General features: G+C 34.8%; 1 protein-coding gene and 1 long non-coding RNA gene across 3 annotated transcripts in view; one reads left to right on the top strand and one right to left on the bottom strand.

Moving 5' to 3' along the window:
* LOC150102671 (uncharacterized) overlaps positions 1-2,048 on the top strand; it is a 125,229-nt gene extending 123,181 nt beyond the window's left edge. Inside the window, exon 4 of the long non-coding RNA XR_016548930.1 lies at positions 1,951-2,048. This is a non-coding gene — a long non-coding RNA (uncharacterized LOC150102671). The remainder of the gene's footprint in view (positions 1-1,950) is intronic.
* LOC150102670 (uncharacterized) overlaps positions 1-21,835 on the bottom strand; it is a 62,579-nt gene that overhangs the window by 20,021 nt on the left and 20,723 nt on the right. The window contains exons 3-4 of one of the 2 annotated variants that reach the window (XM_090399044.1): positions 21,583-21,741; positions 3,061-3,278 (exon numbers count right to left, since the gene is read on the bottom strand). In XM_090399044.1, the coding sequence (XP_090255170.1) occupies positions 3,061-3,278; positions 21,583-21,741 (377 nt within the window). The remainder of the gene's footprint in view (positions 1-3,060; positions 3,279-21,582; positions 21,742-21,835) is intronic. The other variant, XM_090399045.1, reaches the window with a different exon arrangement.

Raw genomic sequence — 21,835 nt, 5'->3', positions numbered from 1 at the left:
CTTTGAAAACAAAGTACTTACCACAGCTACATACAAGCCACAAGTGTGGTTGCGCTATGTAGATGATGTTTTTGATATTTGGTCCCATGGACAAGACACTTTGGATGCTTTTGTCACCTACCTAAACAGCCAACACCCCAAAATTCACTTCACAGTAGAAAAAGAATCAAATAACGGTTTACCATTTCTTGACACATTAGTCACCCGCCTTTCAGATGGATCACTATCTTTTTTCTATTTACAGGAAGCCTACACACACAGGAAGATACCTACATAAACAATCACATCATCATCCAGTCCAACAATACGGCATTTTAAACACACTTACACACAGAGCCAGAGCCAGTTGTTCTAATGTTACAGCTCTGACCACTGAACTCCAGTACCTGCGCCATACGTTCTTAGCCAACAGCTACAATCCCTACAAAATAGATAAAATACTACATAGGCCCATTACTCTGCCCTCCCCTAATACACAAGAATACAACATGACCATTTCTATTCCCTATATCAGAGGTACATCAGAAAAAATAGCCAAAGTATTGTTGAAACATGGCCTTCACACCACCTTCAAACCTCATGTCAAGCTGGCAACTCTGATCCGCTCCCCTAAGGATAAACTTCACCCATCAGCACACCCAGGAGTGTATGAAGTTCCATGTGACTGTGACTTGGCCTATTATGAGCAAACAGGAAGATCAGTGAACATCCGCCTGTAAGAACATGAAAGATACATTCGCTACTATTACTATGGCAAGTCGGGACTGGCAGACCACGCTTGGGACACTCCTTCACACAGGATTAGATGGAGGAAAACGAATGTGCTATTTAGGAGTCGTTATAGATCTGAAAGATTATTTTTTTGAGTCGGCAATGGCTTTGAAGAATTCTCCCAACCTTAACAAATATGGTTGCATTAATTTGCCAAAAATTTGGGAGACAGTTATCCTAAGAAAAACTCCTGGATAACTGCTGCATTTTTTTTTTTTTTTTTTCCATTAGAGGGCACCAAAAATAAGACTTTAGATCATTTGTCTTTTGCAATTATATTGTTTCACTCACTCACTGTCGCGTTTACATGTGTGTTGTGCTCTGATGATGCCGAGTTGAAAATCAGCGAGATATTAGCGTTAATAAAACATCCTTGTTGATAAAAGTGTTTGTGGTGGTGTTAATACCGTGAAAAAGTCATGAATCAAATTCCTGATATACATCTTCTGAGAGTGTACATGATACTATAATAGTACTACATAAAAAATTTGCATTACTATTAATTTCCCATTGACAATTTCCTCCAAATTAATCTGCTATCTGACAGGACTTCAATATTTTCAGATCTTTCATTTCTACCCAGATCTTGGTCTTTTTCTGCCATGTTTAAGTTTCCATACTACCTGAAATTAGCACTGCTTGAATGCTAATGATATTGTTCCTTCCTAATATTTTCATTCTTAATATGATGCTACCATCGATGCAGCCTGTAATTCTGTCTATTAATTCTTCTCAAAAATCTTGCATATATGGTCTCTAGTCTTACAACTGTTTTACTTCTAACACAAATGTCAGATGTATATGTTAAAACTAGTGTTGAATACCATCTTGTATATAGTTGCTTTGGTGTTTGATTAATTTCTTTTATTCCATATAAATTTGTTCAGTTAGCTCTCCACTATATCAACTTAGGTAATAGAATAAGCAGTTTCTATTAATTTGCTGTCTTTATTAAAAAAAAGATTGTGCTTAAATAGTTAATGTTCTGTAGCATCTTAATTTAGGATGCAGCTGATGTTTTCAGTCTTTTTATTGCATATATTCATGCCAAATGTTACAGCAATTACTCAATTTAGTTAAGGTATCTTACAGACATATACTGGATTTATTTAGAAGTAGTTAAACCACCAGTATCAAGTAAAAATATGATATTAACATTCTCAATTATTTTGATATTAGGTTTGATGCTGCTTTCCTTCACCATATAGAGGATGAATAATAGAGATTTTGTGCATCCTTGTATTGCTCAATTTTATATCAAACCCTTTTTCTGTTTCTCCTTCAGATATTACTGCTGAATTACAACTTAAATATTGACTGTATTGCTCTATATAATGTTTCATTTACTCCATTAATTGTAACATTTTGAAAAATTTCTCTTGTCATCTTTTCATAAGATTTCTAGATTTTAGTCCTGTTTAGGCTTATGTGATGATTACCATATATGATATTATTTCAGTAAATAAATAACTAAAAATTTATACTTATTATTTCCAATATTTTATCAAAATGTTAAATTGGCATCTTCAGCAATTACTACACTTGTGTCAACACATGCACTCAGGCACACTTCAGTAAACGAGATGGAAAAGGAGAAATACAGGAAGGCCTATAGTCCTAAAACCATCCATCTTATTGGATTTGGTTGGGTGTTCTTAAGAACACCCAACCAAATCCAATAAGATGCAGACATCTTATTGGATTCCAATAAGATGCAATCCAATAAGATGCAGACAATCATTGGGCTGATTGTCTGCAGATGAAGGTTTCCCATATGAGAGCAGTTGATGTAGCCATATTTGTTCAGGATGGAATAGATATGAGGAAGAGCCTCTCAACTTTAAATTTGCTTTGGTGGAGTGAGATGGCCTTTCTCCCATTCAATCCTGTGATGGTTATCCAAGGCATAATCTGCCAAACCTGGGTGAGATGGTTTTCCCTTCTGGAAACTCTGTTCTTTCATCCCACAAGACAAGCAAACTGACTGAAAGAACAGACTATACAAATAGAATTAACCATCCTATCAGAGTATTAATTAGGTTCAAAAAATAAGCCAAGTTACTTGGCCATGACAGGCCACTAAGCCTAACACAGAATTACAAAGAAAGAAGGTATGGAATATAATGTATACAATTTTACATGAAGCTGTAATATTTTCAAGCAGCTTTTAGTCATTTAGGAATCCTAAAATCACTATTATTGTGCTCGTATATCAACTGGTAATTTCAATGATCACAATCTGTACATTACATGAAATGTAAGTACAAAAATTATTCATATTATACTTACATTCCTAGCAGCCTTTATGTTGTATGTTTTTTTTGAACCAACTTCTTTTACTGAATCTGCCCATCCATAAGAAAGAAAAGGTGAATTGGATCTTTCATTACCAACTGCTTTTCTAGTTCTACCACGAGCAAATCTCCGTGGCAAGTGTTCAGTAGTTTTCTTCGCAGTTTCATCAAAACTCACAGCAGACTTCAAATGTTTCGCTTGAGGTTTTTTGGCTGAAGTAAATAAAAGAATTTGAGCAATAAATAAAGAAAACTGGATCAAGATAAATTTTCTTATATCTATAATAGTTCCTGAAATGTAATTAAGAAAATTAAAAACTGTCATCTGCAATTCAAAAAACAAGACAGAAGATTCTGAGTTTAGATATTTTCAAGGTTGTCATTCCTGTAACAATGTAATTTGTTCATTTCTGCTAACATTGATAGTTTTTATCGAAAATGACATATTTGGATGTCTATAAGTCTTTTCATCAAATTTTGTTTAATATTTTTGACAGTAGCAATTTTTTTTTCATCTTGTGGGGAAGAAAGTCAGTTATATTTAACATATATTCAGTGGCTCAGAAAAGTACTCGTTTTTATGCTTGTTTCAAGCTGCCATGCAGTCTAATTACTATTTCTGCTCTCCTAATCCAAACACTTGCTCTAAATGAATAAATGAAATAATGTTTGCTGGAATGAAGACCTTCATCCTACACAACCCCTAACCCACTGTCCAAATCTTGGTTTTCTATCAGGCATGTATAAAAGCTTTTAAAAATAAATTATTTGACATGTACAACAATTTTTTTTTAAAGTTAAAAAAAAAAAAAAAAAAAAAACCTCTAGCTTAAACCTTAACCAACACTGCAGTGAAAATTGTTCAATAGAAAGGGGAGTGGGGGAATCAATAAATCCAAGTCTGAATGCAAGAAACTTGCCTCTTCTTCAAATGGCAGGTATCATCATCTAAAGATATGACTTGACCACCCATCAGTCTTCTTCCTTGGAGTCTATGTTATATATAAACAACTCAGAAAATACCTTCATCTACATCAAGAACAGTTCAGGTGCATGGCCCTCTGAATTTTCACCAGAAAGACTATAGATGGATTCCTAATTGCTGAGATACTGACATATCTTCTAGTCCAAATGGCATTTCTCCATTCAACTCAAAATTTGCATTTTTGGAATTTTCCAGAATTAACAGCCATCATATATTATCTTCACAAGCTGTTAACTTGTCTGGCATCTACTTGATAATGTGAAAACAAACATACAATGCTTTAAAAATATGCTCATCTGTGATGTGTGAGAGAATTTTTAATTGATGAGTAAAGAAATTAGGAGTTTCAGCTTAATCATCAATTTTATTTAATGCTAATTCTATAGCATGTTTCATGTTGTAAAACGTTTTCTGTGTTTTTACCCTATTTATCATGCCTAGTGGGACATGTAGATCTTTATCAAGAAAACAAGTTTATAGCAGCAGCTAAGGTAGTGGGAATCCCTCTGATGTCTTTCTGGTGAAAAAGCACAGAATCATGCAATGAACATAGTACATGCCCTGCTTAGTATAGTGGGAGGTGATTTGCCTTAATTGTTTCTCCTCATCCTGATTTATGCTTATGCATAGACCCACAGAATGGTTAATCCTTATTCCCACAGTGTCCTATGTCTATATATTATGTGTGTTCTTCTGACCAGTTTGTGTGTTTTGAGGAAGGAAAACCCTCAACCTCAGTATGAGTGGCTAACTCACCATTTGATTGAAAAGATGAGATTCAAACTCGGGTATTTCCAACCAAACAACTCAGCTACAGAAGCTCAGTTATTTATACATAAATCAATTAATCTCCAGAAGATGCTCAGGCATGCCACATAGTAGTCAGTCAATTGTAATACAATAACCTAAAACACATGAACAGCTTATTTCGTAATTAGTTTATTTCATATCCACTAATGGAATATGCAGAATTTGAACTATTAATAGAAGATAAGAAAACTTTGAAAGTTGAAAAAGAAGTATTAGAGATTATAAAATTATAATTTTTTAAAAATTTAAATCATAATTTTAAAATTAAAAAAAAATATGTTGGAAGTTTTTTCACTTGGTTAGACTATAAATTATATATTTAGTTTAATCCTTTATCCAAGTGTAAGCAAACTTACATCGAAGTATCTGAAGTATCTTCAGGACTGGGGCAACTTGTGGTAAAGGTGGTATAAGTTCTCATCACTTGCCTTAGTATCTCCCATAATGCAAAGCACATCTCCTTGCAGACATGTATAATGCTATGCATTAAGGGAAGGGCCACTACCCAGACAGTTTCAACCTTTATTGAGGTCTCATCAGTGGGAACCAGACCATTGGTATCACCACCATTGGTGGTGATACCAAGGTAAAAGTAATGGAGAAGTCATATACCATGAGTTGCCCCAGTCCTGAAGATACTTCAGGTGCAAACTTTGTTTGCTTACATTTGGATAAAGGATTAAACTAAATATACAATTTATAAAATTATATTTTATGATTTTACAAATATAACCTAAATGTATTTATCTTGGTTTTTCACTTGGCACTAATAACTGTGATAAGCAGTGAAACTGATAACTGAGCAAACATTTCATATATTTCATCTGTTTATTATTATCTGTTTATTGCTTCTGGTCTTGATCACTGATAAAATTAAAGGGTTTTTTCCCTTCATGTCTCACTAACTGATAAAGCAAATATGTTAACTTACATATTAGTGTGTTTAACACTGATAGTGACACAGGGTAAAATCCAATCATAACATTCAAAGAAGCTTATGTCTGGGAACAATGCAACAGATATATATTACACATTGGCAAATGTGTAATATATATATATATATATATATATATATATGTATATGTATATGTATATATATATATGTATATGTATATATATATATGTATGTTGGCAAATGAGTCAAAGAACACAATTAACAGAGAAAAATACTATTAGTAGCCATAGTGTGGAAGGCAGATGAAGTATTATACATGTTGGGATGTGGAGTTCCAGTGACTAGTCTTTGTAGCCCACAGACATGTTACCCAATAATAACATAACATGATTATGGTACTCCACTCAGGCTTACACACCTGACTAGTAAGATTTGTCTGAATGGTGAGCCAGCACAAAATTTTTCAAGTCCTGCAAACCTATGCACTGGCCATCCCATTAAAAATAAAAAGAAAAAAAAAAAAAAAAAGTCAGCCAATGAACTACCATTCCATTGCCCTTACTTCAGTCATTTTGTGAAAATAATGGAGAAATTAATCAATGGTCATCTCCACCTGGACTTGCCGATTAATTAGGATCACCAATATGGATTCTGCCACACTCACTTCACAGCAAACTGCCTAGACAACTTTACTGCTTTTGAACCAGCCATGGAAAGGTTTAGAGAAACTTATATAGTATCTCTTGGTTTCCAGAGTATCTGACCAGGTCGGACACAAAAGGCCACTAGGAAGGCTTCCTTTGTGTCAGATGTGAAGTAAATAAGTGCTCTAAAAAGAATTTGTCCAAACTTCTACACAATAAATACTGATCACAATGGGGGGAACAAAGCTAGCATGATGGGGGGGGCAACTGAATAAATTCACATAATAGAAACAGAATTTAGTCAAAATACTAAATCAACTATATACAACATTGTTCAAATCAGTTTTAACTTATGGATCTGAGAAATGAGTCAGAAACAAAACACTTGATCAAAGATTGACCATAAATTTGAGCTCTGAGAAAAATCAGAAGTTAAACAGATGGCATTAATAGCATATTCATTAAGAATGAAGATATCAGAAAGGATTGTTAGCATTTGGGAATATGCAAGTAGAGCTAATCCAAAGTGTCATGTACAGAAGAGGAAAGGTTAAGTGACCATACCACCTTGTTGTCTGGATGGCAGGAAAAAGACCCAGAAGAAGACCAAAATCTAGGTGACTGATACAGTAAGAAGTGCCTTACAAGACCAAAATATGAGATATCACAATATTGGAATTATTACAGATAAGACTATGGAGGAAAATCTTGATAGGAAGTTAGTACTAGATGAAAATTTTACATCTTTACCATCATAATATCGATATCCCCCCCCCTGCAAGGATACAAATCTGGTTTGATGGTATGGTGTCTCAAAAAAGATAGAAGAGTAATGGGAAATCAACTAATAAAACATTGTTAATACATAATTATGTATTAAATTAATAAATAATAAAAACAAAATTAAATAAGACAAATGTTAATCGCCTACTCCCGTATTCGGGAATAAAAAGGTGTTAGTTGATTTTTTTTTTTTTTTTTTTTTTTTAAATGTTAAAGAATGCTGTAAAGTGGAAACTTGTTTGATTACTTGATTAAACAGAATACAATTTGTGCAGAAAGAGGTAAAGCTGAACTTCATTCAGCTTTACCTCTTTCTGCAATTGATAATTCCATACGCAAGAAGCTATTCAACTAATATTACATAACTACTGTGGAGAGGAGGAAAGGTGGGAAAGAAGAAACTTGTTAAGATTGGTTCTGATAACTTGTAGATTGTAGTCTTTAAGAGGAACAACTTCTAAGACAGCAGCAGTAGAAGGAATAAATGAAGAAAAAATTAAGCATGGAGCTGGACTATGAAAGAAAATTAAATAGCTCCCAGCCATATTTTAACACATCTAGAAGAGAGTGGAGGAATTATCAGTGCCAATTCATGGAAATGTCGGAAATGCAAGCAGCAGAAACTGAACATCTGTGTGAAAGAGACTGGAATGATATAGCAAAAGAGGGGGGAATTTATCAAGTATCCAGTAGTTGAGCTGATAGGTGATATGCATAGTAAAAGCTGTTTCAGAAGTAAAGCAACACCAGCAGTGAAAGAGAAAACCTCATTTTGACGATAAGGAAGTGAGACTGTGCTGTAATATGCTTATGCCAACAGAGACTGGAGATTAGAGTAATCCCAAGAAGAGAAACTTCATGTCCAGAGATTTGCATGTTGTCAAAACAGAGTAGAAGAAAATGTTTTTTTTTTCTTTTTTGCAAGAAATAAGACAGGAATAAGTTTTACTAGATTTAAAATTAAAGGGTGTATCAGCAACCCATTGAAAAATGGTCTGAAAATCAAAATTTAGGAGTGAAGCAGCTGATTCTATGTTTTAGTGATTTGTATAATTGCAAAGTTTGTCAAATGAGGAAGAGTGCAATATCATCAGCAAAACTGTGAAATGGATTGGATTTATAGTTAACTGGAGAAGACGGTTGATATATTGAAGGAAGGGAGCAAGTGAAGAACAGAGCTTTGTGGAAGCTCCAGAATTAGTTGCCATCTGAGGATAAAGATTCAACCACTGTCATAGGTAATGTACATTCAGATAGAAAGTTGGCAATCCAGATTCTGAAATTAAAAGATATGAGGAAAGCAACAGGTATTTGTGCCAAACCTGATCAAAAAGCTGCCTTAGAGATATTATGAACAACCACTTGAAATGCTCCAAACTTTCCTATGGCAGTTTTCCAGATGTGGCATATGCAAAATGATCCTCTCTTGATTGATGGTAACAGAATTCAGACTGGTGATAGTTTATCAGATTATAATCCACCATCTCTGAAATTTAGCTGAAGAATTTTTCACTACTGAATTTCCTATTAGAATGTATTTATAGCACAATTTTTTAGTCTTCATTCATCCTTATTGGTGTGAAGTAACAACCTATCAGCAGTGTTTTCTAGCAATCTTATAAATCTTAAAAAGAAAAGAAATGTCTTCTGGCTAAATAACTGCCTATCCATAATATATGCTCTATCCTTTCATGGAGGGGGGGGGGACTGCTATTAAATATAATAAATTAAAATAATAATAAAAAAACGTGATACTCCATGAAAATTTTCTTGAAAGAGAATATATATTGCTTTCATGAATTGTTTTCTACTTTCAAATCAGCTCTAGATAACTAACAAACTAACAAATGTATCTGAATCCTCTCATCTGCAAATAACTCAAGTTCCCGTTTCCTTTTACAACGTAACAGAGTCAAGTGGGCTAATTTGGCCAGACAGCATTTCTAGCCTTGAGAGACACTGATGGAATCCATAAATACATCAGTCAACTCCATTTTCAGCATACATAATACAGTGGAGCATCACCTGCATTTTTCCAATCCTAGCTTAAGGCTCTCTAAAATCTAGGACAATCGGTCCTAGATTTTAACACTTAACAATCCTTCATTGGTTAGGTGCATTATAATTACTGTTACAATGTAAATACTTATGAAGTAAGTATTTTAGAAACATACATTGTTTCATATGGTTAGAAAGTACATAACACTCAACAAGAAATTATATTCGTTTTAATCCTTACCCAAATATAAGCAAACAAAGTTTGCGCTTGACCCATCTTCATGTTGCAGCTACTGATTTCATATCAACTGCCCTTAGTATCCCATAATGCAAAGTACACTTCCATTCAGACATGTAGACTACTACGTATTATGACAAGGGTTACTATCCATGCTGGTGTTTCAACCTTTAGAGAGGTCTTGTCAGTGAAACCAGACCCAGAAAGATACCAAGGTTGAATCAATGCAGAAGTCAATTTTCCATATAAAAGTGGTAAAAATAGCATATCACTGTATTACTAAAACGCCCTGGATCAGAGAGAGTTGGAAGTTTTTTTACTTACATAATACTTGACAACTATTTTTGTTTAAATCCTCGCACAGATGCATGGAAAATGTATGGCTTTTGCAATGATTCGACATTAGTATATTTCTAGATCTCATTCCCACTACTGTGATCTTAATAAAGGTCAAACTGTGTAGTAAACAGTCCTACAATGTTTTTGCATTATGGAACATGACAGAAGCATGTAAGTTATTAAAAGGGTTTTATAGGATTAATAGTAATCACTTTTTTCATTACATGGCAAGAAAGGAGAGAACAAGTGGTCATGAGTGGAAATTGTGTTAGTGTGGTTGTCAAGGGCGTTAGGACTAGATTTTTTGGTTTGAAGGATGTGCATGGGTGGAATGGGTTGCCAGAGGTGGTTGTGAGTGCTTCATCAGTGAAGGAATTTAAGGAGAGGTACATATGATAGGTATTGTGTGAATAATGATCTCCCACGATGAGTCTTTTGATGCCATGGAGATGCCTATAATAATAGTAATAATCTTTATACAATCATATTTTCTATGTCAATCCCACCTACAAGATGTTAGCAACTTACAGTGCATTTAATACCTATTATCTAATCTAAAACTTATTATCTAATCCTTAGCTTACCATGGGTAAGCTAAGGATTAGATAATCCATGAAGCTGCTACAGAGAATGAAACAAGAAATTTTTAAGGTGCTTCAGGAGTTCATTATTTAGTTAGTGGTCTGATATGGAGTTGACAAAAATCATATTCTACCTGAAGATTTGCACAAAGATCTGTGCAGTAGTGGTGTTCAAATCCATTACTTGTTGGTTGGCAAATGGAGATGTTATCTGCTTGTTCAGAGTGGAAACAAATTACTGTAGCTAATCACGGTGATGAGCTGGCAGCTTCCAGTTGTTTTTTAGCTCATCAATAAGATAGTGATGATCAGGTTGGAATGTGAGCCAGTTTGGAATACTACACTAATCATAAGTGACTAAATAACATGTCCATACACATGTCGTATGCTTATACATTTTTTCATGGTTTCCTTTGAACATATAATAGAGTACGATATTTTGTAAAAAAAAAAATAAAATAAATAGAATCTTTACAATAAGAAAAAACATTTTAGTGCTCTGATTATTTGAATTAGTTTATAACAGCTAAACTTTTTCAAACAGGTTGCTTAAAGGCCAAATCTGGATAATTGGGAGGAGACCTCCACATTGCCATTTAAGGAATGCAAAGAACCAGACAGGTCTTCTGACCTAACGTTCAATCCTTACTTTGTTGTGATATATTCTGTTTAGTAGGTGTCTACCTGGATAGTAAATAAATGAAGATGGACTGCCAGTTTGGGATTTAGCTGACCAAATTGTATTCTTACTTTTTTAAAACAAAATCCAAAATGATGGTACAACAGGACAGAATTTTATGCCAGCTGGGGTAAAAAAGGTCCCCATCATTTTCTTCAGGGAACCATGGAGAACAATGAAAATTCTCCTACAGGAACAAATACCAACTAAACATCTGCAAAGCTTAAGATTGGCACCATCAACATAAGAAACATCACTGAAAAGAAATGGAACTAGCATAAGAACTTGATAAGTACCAGATCAACATGATATGCATTACTGAAACAAAGAAGACAACAGGTGAGATTTTTCTGAGCAACAAATACAAGATATTATATTCAGACATTGATAAAGGAAAAGAAGTTGCAGCTACAGTATGCAACCCTAAATATGAGGATAATCTTCTTGAATGGCAAACAATAGCAAGTTGAGTGATGCGGGCAAATAGCAGAATAGAGAACTAGACAATGAGACTTATTTGTGTCTATGGTCCCAGAAGGTTCTAAAGAAGTTCAGAATTTCTCAAGGCATTAGAGAAGGCAGTTGACAACTAAAAACAAAAAAAGCTGATCCTTGTTGGAGATCTAAACAGCATGGCAGGAAAGATTACCAGACATATATAAATGTTTTGGAAATTTTGAAGAAAACAAAGCCAATAATAATGGTGTCCACTGGATTTATGTTCAGAATATGGACTAGTTATTACTAACGGCATGTTCCAACATAAAGATGTACACAAATTCACATGGAGAGAAGATGTGAGAAATAACTTTCGACTGTAATTGTTGACAGTGATATCTTCATGCTGGTTCAGGACAAAAGTGTATATAACAAGAGGATTTGAAATTGGAAGTTATCACCATTTAGTTTTGAAAGGATACAAACGATTGTCTTACTGAAAAGAACACTATGTAGAACATGCATGTCAAACTCGAAGGCTAACATGGGCCAAATAAATGAGGTTTAAGTTTGTGGGCCGCAAAAACACAAACACTTCAATTTTCACAAAAACACAGGTTTATTTTGAAAAAGAACAGTATAAAAAAAAGAACAAGAACAACGATAAAATTAATGTTTTCTCCCTGACACTTGGCATCTCTTCTCTGCTACTATCTTTCCTACTTCTGGGGAAATCTTGTTCGCAGTGATTACTTTCAAAACTGATCCAAGGTGAATGTCAGTAATTCTGGATCTGACAGGAGACTTAATTTCCCTTCATAATTGTAAATAACTGCTCACACCGATAAGTACTTCCAAACATGGATATAATTTAAAATGCTAATTTTTAAGTATTTTTAAACCTGGCAGGTAAATATTTGTAAAATCCAGGCATGCCAACTTCACTGAATTTTGCCTTCAAATCTGAATCGCACTGGATCTCAATTACCTCCATTTGCATTTGATTAAGTGCTGATTCAGTATTTATTGAAAAAATCAAAGAAAACAAAGAAAACTTGTCTTCCAAAAATTTTAAATCTGTAAACCTTGTTTCAAATTCAGTTCTAAGGCTTACAATTTTTTCTGTGTATTTTTGATACGATGCAGTTTCACTTAAACTTGATTTGTTCATGTTGCATGTCAGGAAGTGCATTAAATCTTCATTTTTCAACTGCTTTTCCCAAAGAACTAGTTTACATTTGAATGCCTTAACTTGGTCACACGTTCGTAATGATCTGATCCTTTTCCTTGCAGTTTTAAATTTAAATCATTGTTATATCAACCATGAAGGATAAATCTTGCAACCACACTGTGTCAAAAAACATGCTTGTGTCTTGATTTTTAGTTATTAAGAACTGACATATTTCTTCTTTCAAGTCCCAGAATTGTTTAAGAATCTTGGAGCAGGATAGCCAACGTACCTCGGTATAGTAGGACAAACTGGAATATTCGCTGTCTAATTCACTTAAGTAGAGAACTGTCGCTGATTTAAGCCTTGAGATTTTATGAAATTAATGATTTTTTTGATTGATGTCAACAGATTTTCTATGTTTATTACTTTCACGCATAATACTTCTTGATGTATAATGCAATGCGCATGATGAATCTTGATTCCGTCATAACTTTCACTTGGTTTTTTTTTTTGGCAGTAATGCCATGAAACCATTGTTTTTTTCTGGTCATAGAAGGAGCTCCATCTGTAGCTACAGAAGTTAATTTTGACAGGTAGATTGTATTTTTGCAGAAGTTCAAAAACACAATTAAATATATCTTGTCCCGTACTTGTGTTATTCATTGGTACTAATTCCAACAATTCCTCAAAAATGTTGAAATCCGTGTTGCAAACACGAGGAAACAGCTAATTGAGCTATGCCCCCAATGTCTGTACTCTCATCACAGGCAATAGAAAAAGCATCGAACTAGATGATTTTGCTTTGATTTTAACAATTCAATTGTCGGTCAACTCAGTAATTCTTTCTGCAATTGTATTTCGAGACAAAGAGATTGTTTGAAAAGCCTTCATATTTTCAGGACAAATAATTTCTGCAACTTTAATTAGACATTCCTTAATGAAATCACCTTCAGTAAAAGGTTTCGAGTGTTTAGCATTCAACTTCGACAAGACGTAGCTTGCATGCACTGCTGCTTCACTTTCTGGTGATACTTTAGTAAACATGAGCTGTTGTTTTTTCAGTCCCAACTTGAGCTCTTTCAACTTTTCTTGTCTCATTAATCCCTCGTAATTATCATATTTTGATTTATGTTGTTCATAGTGACTATTAATGTTGTATAACTTTGGTACACTGATAACATTATTACATATTAATCAGATTATTTTATTTTTTACTTCACAGCAAAAATACTCCAATTCCCACTTTTCTTGGAAATTTCGATGTTCGTCAGCAATTTTTCGTTTATTACTATCACTTGGCTTCAATAGAGACATGCTGAATACAAAGGACTGATAAAAATTAATAATCGTTAACATAAAATAATAGTATATTTTAATAAAAACTGGTATTTTTTCTTGAACATCAACTTACCAGACACTAAATAACTGCACAAATTAATAAACGTAACGTAAATAAGCTTATTTTTCTTGTTCACCGAAAGCAAAATATATCCTGTTACGCACACCAAACAAGTCAGTTCAAACAAGACTGACAACTAGATGTGGCACCGGCACGTGATAGTAGGTATATAATCGGCTGATAGAAATAGTTTGCCTGCGTGTAAAGGAAATGCATGCAAAACTGCTATATGTAGTAATCGCTTTCATTGGCAAATGTTTGGCTGGGCCGCAAAAATATTCGTCGTGGGACGTGAGTACCCATGATGTAGAAAGTGAATTTTAAAATGAATCTAAGTTGAGCAGCTATTCAAAGGTGAATTGTACACAAACATTATTCGGAAAAAAATGATCTGAAAACGAGAACCAAACCTTGGAGATTCAGGCAAATCCTGAAGAAAATGTTGACTGATTAAGCCAGAGAGGCATGTGATGAGATTGTCTGCAAGGACAGAAATATTGGAATGATGTGATCTCAGGAAGTTAGAGGCAGTCAAAGAAAAGAAGAAAGCATATCAAAAGTTCCTGGCAAGTAAGTTATCCTGTGCTCTGACAGAATACAAAGAAAAATGTGAGAAAATGAAGAGCTGTGTAAAACTAGCTAAACAAAAATCATGGGGAAACTTTGGTAAGAACATAGAAAATAAATATCAGGAAGAAGATAAAATATTTCAGATGTCACTGAAAAAAAGTTCAAGAAATAGAGGAAAGAATACTATTAAAGGATTCAAAGATAATAAACATGATATATATATATATATATATATATATATATATAAAGGAAAGCTATGAGAAAAAAGAACTGGATTTAAGCCAAATAGAGGTAGTTAGGAACACATTTACACTTCAAGACAAACTGTTGAGAAATCATGAAAATATAACAAGGATTCATGTTTAAGTTTGTAGAGGTGTCAAGAGGTATCCCACATTTACATGGTGCAAATGTGGGATACATAGTCTACATTTGAGTTGTAAGTCAGCAGTTGGAATTGAAGGAAGTACAGAAAGATAGTTGGATGTTAAATCCAGTGCGAAACAAGGGTGCACATTATCTCTACTGTTATTCATCTATGAAGGAAAGGGGTATTAAATCTGATATCAAAACTGGAGAAGTTAATCTTTACTTGATGCAGATGATGTTATACTCCTAAATAAATCCAGTACAAGTCTGCAGGATTCCCTGAGTAAACCGAATAACTACTGTAATAAATTTAGTATGAAAATCAGCAATAAAAAGACAATGAAAACAAGGAGAAATATAGAAAACATCAACTACATCCAGAGTGGGGAACCTATAGAATAAACATTTCATCTATTTAGGGACAATTTTTACTGAAGATGGCAAATCAGATATAGAAACAGACAAAAGAATTGGCAAAGCTGGTATGATAGGGAGCCAACTGAATAAATTTATATGAAATAAGAGAGAGAAGTTAATCAAAACACTAAATCAACTGTATACAAGGCAGTGTTCAAACTGTTTTTCGCTTATGGATCTGAGAGTTAAATAAAAATAACAATGATCCAAGAATTGAGACCACAGATAGTTTTGAGGAAGATTAGGAGAGTGAATTGATGGCATCACTGGCAATATCATATTAAAAATTAAGGATTGGGGAGGGGGAAATGATAATGTTAGCATTCAGAAAACATTACTAGAGCAAAACAAGTCCTGCTTTTGCCAGAATGGCAGCAAAAAGACTTGCAACAAGACCAGGTGGACTGATGATGATGTGCATGAGATGTGCCTTACAAGAGAAATATAAGATCCGATAGTTGTAACAGATTAATTTGGAGAAGAATTGTTGATAAGTTAGTGATTGAACTTTTTCATGTAGTACTATTGTAATATACTGTACCCCCCCCCCCCACTGAGGGTATATATCAGGAATTTGATAACTTTTTCAAACTACATAAACACTTAGACATGAGTAGCTTATGGGATCATCTGGAACAATTATGGATATAAACCATCCCCTTTGTACTTAACATTCCTGCCATTTTTATGTAGGCATAACTGCTCCTGATTTAATCTCTCACATCTTTTTACAATTCTGTTCCACATTATCCACACAGCATCTAATTTTGTTGCTCCTGTTAAAGTCATCTATGAAGCTTTATCTCTCACTTTGTTATTCACCTCATGCTATTGTATTAATTTAAATATTCAGAACTGTAAAATAATTCTAATTTACCTATTGCACCATAGGCTTCCATCTCAAGCAATGAGCATACTATCATACCTTGGCACTACACTTGTATCTCCACCTTTCACACATTTCTGTATTACAGTTTTAATAACATGTTGAAATTCCATGCTATGTCATTTACACTTATGGGAAAATCAACACAGTTTCCCTATTTCTTTCCTCCTGATATCCTCAATTATAATTTTCCACCTTCCTTCCTCAAAAACACACCATAGATAACTGATCTTTTGCATCCAACACAGTGGGAATCTCCAAACAGCATTGTACTTATTATCCATCCTGCCTTTACTACTCTATCTCCTTACAATTTTCCACTAGCATCAGCTTCTGGTTTTTCTGCAGCCATCCACTTCCAACAGTGTATCTCCTTTACAGCTGGCCTATTCTACTCTGCACTGGCCTTAATTTACTTATTAAATTTGCTTCTAACATCTGTCTGCACTAATACGCTTTACCTCATTCATTTTAATTCTTGTAGATAAACTTATATGTTGGTTACACATGACTTTAAATTTTTCAGGAAATGGCAATGTATACTAAAATATTAATTAAAAAACTTGAATCAATACCTGCCAATATTTCAGCAATGTTACATTGCCATCTTCTGGGAACATAAAACTATGATATGTGCATGCAGGCACTAACAACAAGCAAATGAGGCTGAAGAAGGCAACTGGCATTGGTCCTCGAGTTCTAAAGATGCCCCTAACGGGCTAAATTGGGTTGTCTTGGCTGATGGGTTGATGTTCTAAGGATGCAAGCTTCCCAAATTTGGGTCAGTCTTATGCACCCAAATTTGTTGAGATTTGGGAAGTTTTTTAGAGCTGAGGTTGATTCCAGGAACAATCTTTCTTTCATATTTATATTTGCTATGGTGTAGTAAAGTGACTTTCTTCCAGAGTATTCTATGGTGTGTATCTAGTGCATGGTCTCTGCAAGTCCTGAGTAGTTGTATTGGTGCAACTGGATGTAGTCTTTGTGTTCATATATCCTGATATTAGCTGTCCTGCCTGTTTGGCCATAACAGGACAGTTTACAGCTGCAAGGGACCTGGTATACTCCAGGTAAGTCTAGGGGAAGTGGCTGGTCTTTGGTGGAGCAGATAAAGGATGCCAATTTCTTACGTGGTCTGTAACTGGTAGTCAGGTCATATTTTTTTAGGATTTTTGTGAGCTTTTCAGACATGCCCTGGATATATGGAATAGTGATAGATTTAGCATAATCTCTGTTAAGAAGTGGGGGGGGGGGGGTAACTGGTTTTAATATTTTCTGGATTTTTTTGAGGTTGTAGCTAACTAGTGAACTTAACCATAGGATATGGTTAAGTTCAGTAGTTAGGGCATTGTCTCTGAAAAGATTAATTTAGCCCTGTTATATACGGTTTTTATAATCTCATATTGTTGTAAGGGGGGGGGGATGCTTGTGAATGTATCTACCTGTATGGGTCGGTTTTCTGTAAACTGAGAGGGCCAGGGATCCATCAGGCTGGTGTGTTATCAGAGTGTCTAGAAAAGGGAGACTGTTATTGTTTTCTTTTTCCAAGGTGAACTGGATGCTGGGAGGTTGATTGTTTAAGTGTGTGTTAAGAAGTTGTGGAGTGTGTCTAAGCTATGTGGCCAAATAGCGAACACATCATCGACATAGCATAGCCAGACAATGGGTTTTTGTGAGGCTTTTTCTTCAAATGTCTCCATATAGAAGTTTGCCAAGGGTGGAGAGAGAGTGGAGAGCCCATGGCTGTACCTTCTATCTGTTTGTAGAATTTTCCCTGCCAAACGAAATAGCCTGAGTTCACAGTGAACTGAAATAGGGCTGAGATATTGGGAGAAAATTTGGCTTGGATGAGATCTAAGGTATCTTTGAGTGAGACATTTGTGAATAAGGAGGAGACATCAAAACTGACCATTATGCCAGCGTGTTGGAGTTAGAGGTTCTCTATACTGGCTTTAAAGTGGGCTGAGTTTTTAAAGTGTGATGGTGTGTTGCCAGCATAATGTGAGAGCACTTTGGCTAATTTGTATCTGAGGGAATCAATGCCATCCACAATGGGTCGTAATGGCACATTCTGCTTATGGATTTTTGGTAGTCCATGTATTTGAGGGGGGGGTATGTCTATCTAGAGTTGAAAGGTTTAGTCTGCTAGTCACTTCCTCAGGCCAAGAAGTAACCTTCTTAAGGAGCTTTTGGAGTGTTCTGATTTGGGAGCTGGTGGGATCATATTCAACGGGAAGGTAGGTAGAACGATCTAACAATAAAGTTGAAAGCTTATCTGTGTAGTCTGTTAGGTTGAGAATCACAGTGGCATTTTCCTTATCTGCTTTGGTGATTACTATTTTGCTGTTCTTCATTTCTAGTAGAGGCTTTTAGTTCTTTAGATAGGTTGGTTTTTGGTGGTTTAGCTTTGGTAAGAATTCCGGCTACATCCAGTCTGATATCATTAGCAATATGGATAGGAAGGTTGCAGATACCATGTTCTACTTGTATCATTATTTCTTCAGATGGTATTGTTTTCAGTGCTACGGTGAAGTTGTAGTCACATACAAGTGCACTGAGTGCTTTAGGCTTCCGGGTAATGGAAGAAAGGTATTTGAGGTTCAGAGGCAGAGTTTTTTTTTAGACTTTCAAACTTTTTAATGTGCCGACATCGTATTTTACTAAATTCTTTCTCTGCTGAAGCATGAGAGATGTCTGAGAGGATCATCCAAAGGTTGTTGTTCAGCGTAGCGGCACGTTCTTCCTCTAATGTACAAATAGCCACATTTGTGTCGGCCAGGAGAATGCGAGTGGCAGCAATCTGTTCATAGTAGGGAAAAGATAGTGTGGTTATAAATGCGGAGAGCATTTGTTGACGTGAAATGGTGTTTCGATTTTACACAGTTCGGGATCAACTTATTATCCTGGCAGTGTTTTAAGAAGGTCCAAACGATTCAGTTGTCTTGAAATCTTCAGTTTTAATTTGCCATATTGGTGGGCCTTACTCCTACTATGGCCAAACAGGGAGGATATCGGAACACAAAGACTACATCCAGTTTCACCAATACAGCCGCTCAGGATTTGCAGACCATGCACTAGATACCCATCACTGAATACTCTGCAAGAAAACCACTTTATAGTTTGCTTACCGTTTGTAGGTCTCTCCTTGGCATTTTGCCAAGAATAGTCGATTCATGCTGAAGGGGAGAAAGAAACAAAGGACGTACAAATTGGTCGCCAACATGCGAAATCACGTGCTTTCTTGTCTGTCGCCGTACTAGCTTGATTTTTGTTGTCGCTTTTTTGCATTATTTTTTTATTATTAATTTGTATGATGGATCCGTAATTTTGTGTGCAGGTGGAAAAATGGGTTTTTTTACCGAATTCAAACTTACCATTCAAAGCCAATTCAACTACTGGAGATTACCATGGGCAAATGAATTCTACGATCTTTGAAAAGTGGGCAGAAGAAAAACTGATTCCAAACCTTCATAAAAATGCTGTTGTTATAATTGATAACCCTTCATATCACGCTATTCGATTAAACAAAGTTCCAAATTGGTCTAATAAGAAGCAAGTTCTTATGGATTAGCTCTCTGCAAATAACATTTCTCATTCCCCAGATATGCGAAAAATTGAATTCCTTAATTTGGTCAAAAGAAACTTGCCCACAACTAAATTATTTAATTTCAACACAATGCTCAAAGAGCATGGATTTCTAGCTTTGAGGCTACCACCATATCATTGCGATATTAATGCTATTGAGTATGTTTGGGCAGAAGTGAAAAGTTTCATTCACCATCGCAACGTAACTTGGGATATTGACATGTTGAAACTTTTTAAACTTTCAGAATAGGCAATTGAAAGTATTATAGTTCAAAACTGGGGAAAATATTGCTCTCATGTCACCTCATTAGAAAATATGTATTGGGACAGAGACAGAATTATCGAAGAATTATGTGAACCTTTGGTCTTCAGTTTAAGTGAAAGTGATGGCGATTCGGACACCGATTCAGATGACTCTGAAGATTAAAAGGATTTGATAATGGTATTTTTTTCCAACATTTTTTTTTTGAATGGGTTTGTTAAAAGAGTCACAACAAGTCATAAATAATTAATCAGTTTAGGACATCAAAGTGTCTCAGTTCTCTCAACTGTAAGTTTAGAATAGCTAAGTTCATTTGAAAAATTTCTGTTTTTCTGTATAATTATTTTTAGTTTATAGAAAACTTTCTTAATAAATAAACTTAGTTAAATATTTGTTTTACGATATACCTTTTTTAATTTTGTTAATACTCTACGTACATTTTTCCAACTGTTATACAAGCAAAATAGTTACACTTTAAAAACAGCAATGTTCTTATAAGAAAAGCTAAATTTTCTGACCTGTAATAATAAACAAACTCATCCCAGAACACAGATTGATTACCCTATTATTAGAATGGATTCTCCTTTTTCTGACATACACAGAAATGCCGAGGGATCTCTAATCGGTGGGCGAACTATACTACACTCTAGCAAATATAAATATTAAAAACTGTTCCTGGAATCAGCCTCTGCTCTAAAAACTTCTCAAATCTCAACAAATTTGGGTGCATGTGACTGTCCTGACTGTCCCAAATTTGGGAACCTTGCAGCCTTAGAACATCAGTCCAACAGCCAAGACAATCCAATTCAGCCTGCTAGGGTGGGGGGCATCTTTAGGACTCTAGGACCAATGCCAATTGCATTCTTCAGCCTCATTTGCTCGCTGTTTGTGCCTGCATTCACATAGCATAGTTTTATGTTCCCAGAAGATGGCAATGTAACATTGCCGAAATATTGGAAGGTATTGATTAAAGTTTTTTAATTAATATGTTGTCATTTCCTGAAAAATTTAAACTCATTCATTTTAGCATCTATCTTCACTATCGCTATTATTTGTCCTTTTTGCTGTTCCACTGTCTGCCTTTTCCTTATGTTCCATCTCACAGCCATCCTTCTCTTTTATACCTTAAAACTGTCTTACTACATTCACTCTCACCATATTTCATAGAACCTCCAGAGTTCAGCTGGTATTAACAATATCCTTTGGTTGGAAAGACGAGATTCAAATCCATCTGGGATGCAATTAATGAGGGGGTTTTCAGCCGGAGGTGATTGACAGTTTTATTCTGCAAAACAAATTAACTAGCCAGAGGACACACAATTAAAATATAAGCAACTTGTTTCACAGCCTTAGTAGCATCAACCATAATTTTAAAACTACAACAAATCTTGCCTCTTTATGAACAAAGAGTAACATTTTTGAAACTAACTTAAAATTCTTTTAATTAATGAAAACAGCATAAACATACTACTTTGTATCAAATCTGTCTGTGTAAAATCTTCTTTCAAATGACTGTATGTATCTTTCATATCTGGTACTTCTGTTTGGGTAGATTTATCAGGTGAAGGTAATTCAGGAGTCTGTACACCTTTCTCAGCTTGTCTTTCAGGAGAAGTGAACTGATGATCTGCAAATAAAATTTAAACTTCTGTTATAGAAAGAAATGCAGTTAAAGAAAATCAAATTTCTTATAAGAAACTTGAGCGATTATTTATAAAACT

Source organism: Typopeltis vanoorti, chromosome 10 (assembly GCF_054136105.1).
Source record: "Typopeltis vanoorti isolate ZY-2024b chromosome 10, IOZ_Tvanoo_1.0, whole genome shotgun sequence".
NCBI lineage: Eukaryota > Metazoa > Arthropoda > Arachnida > Uropygi > Thelyphonidae > Typopeltis > Typopeltis vanoorti.
This window is presented reverse-complemented; position numbering and strand designations above follow the sequence as displayed.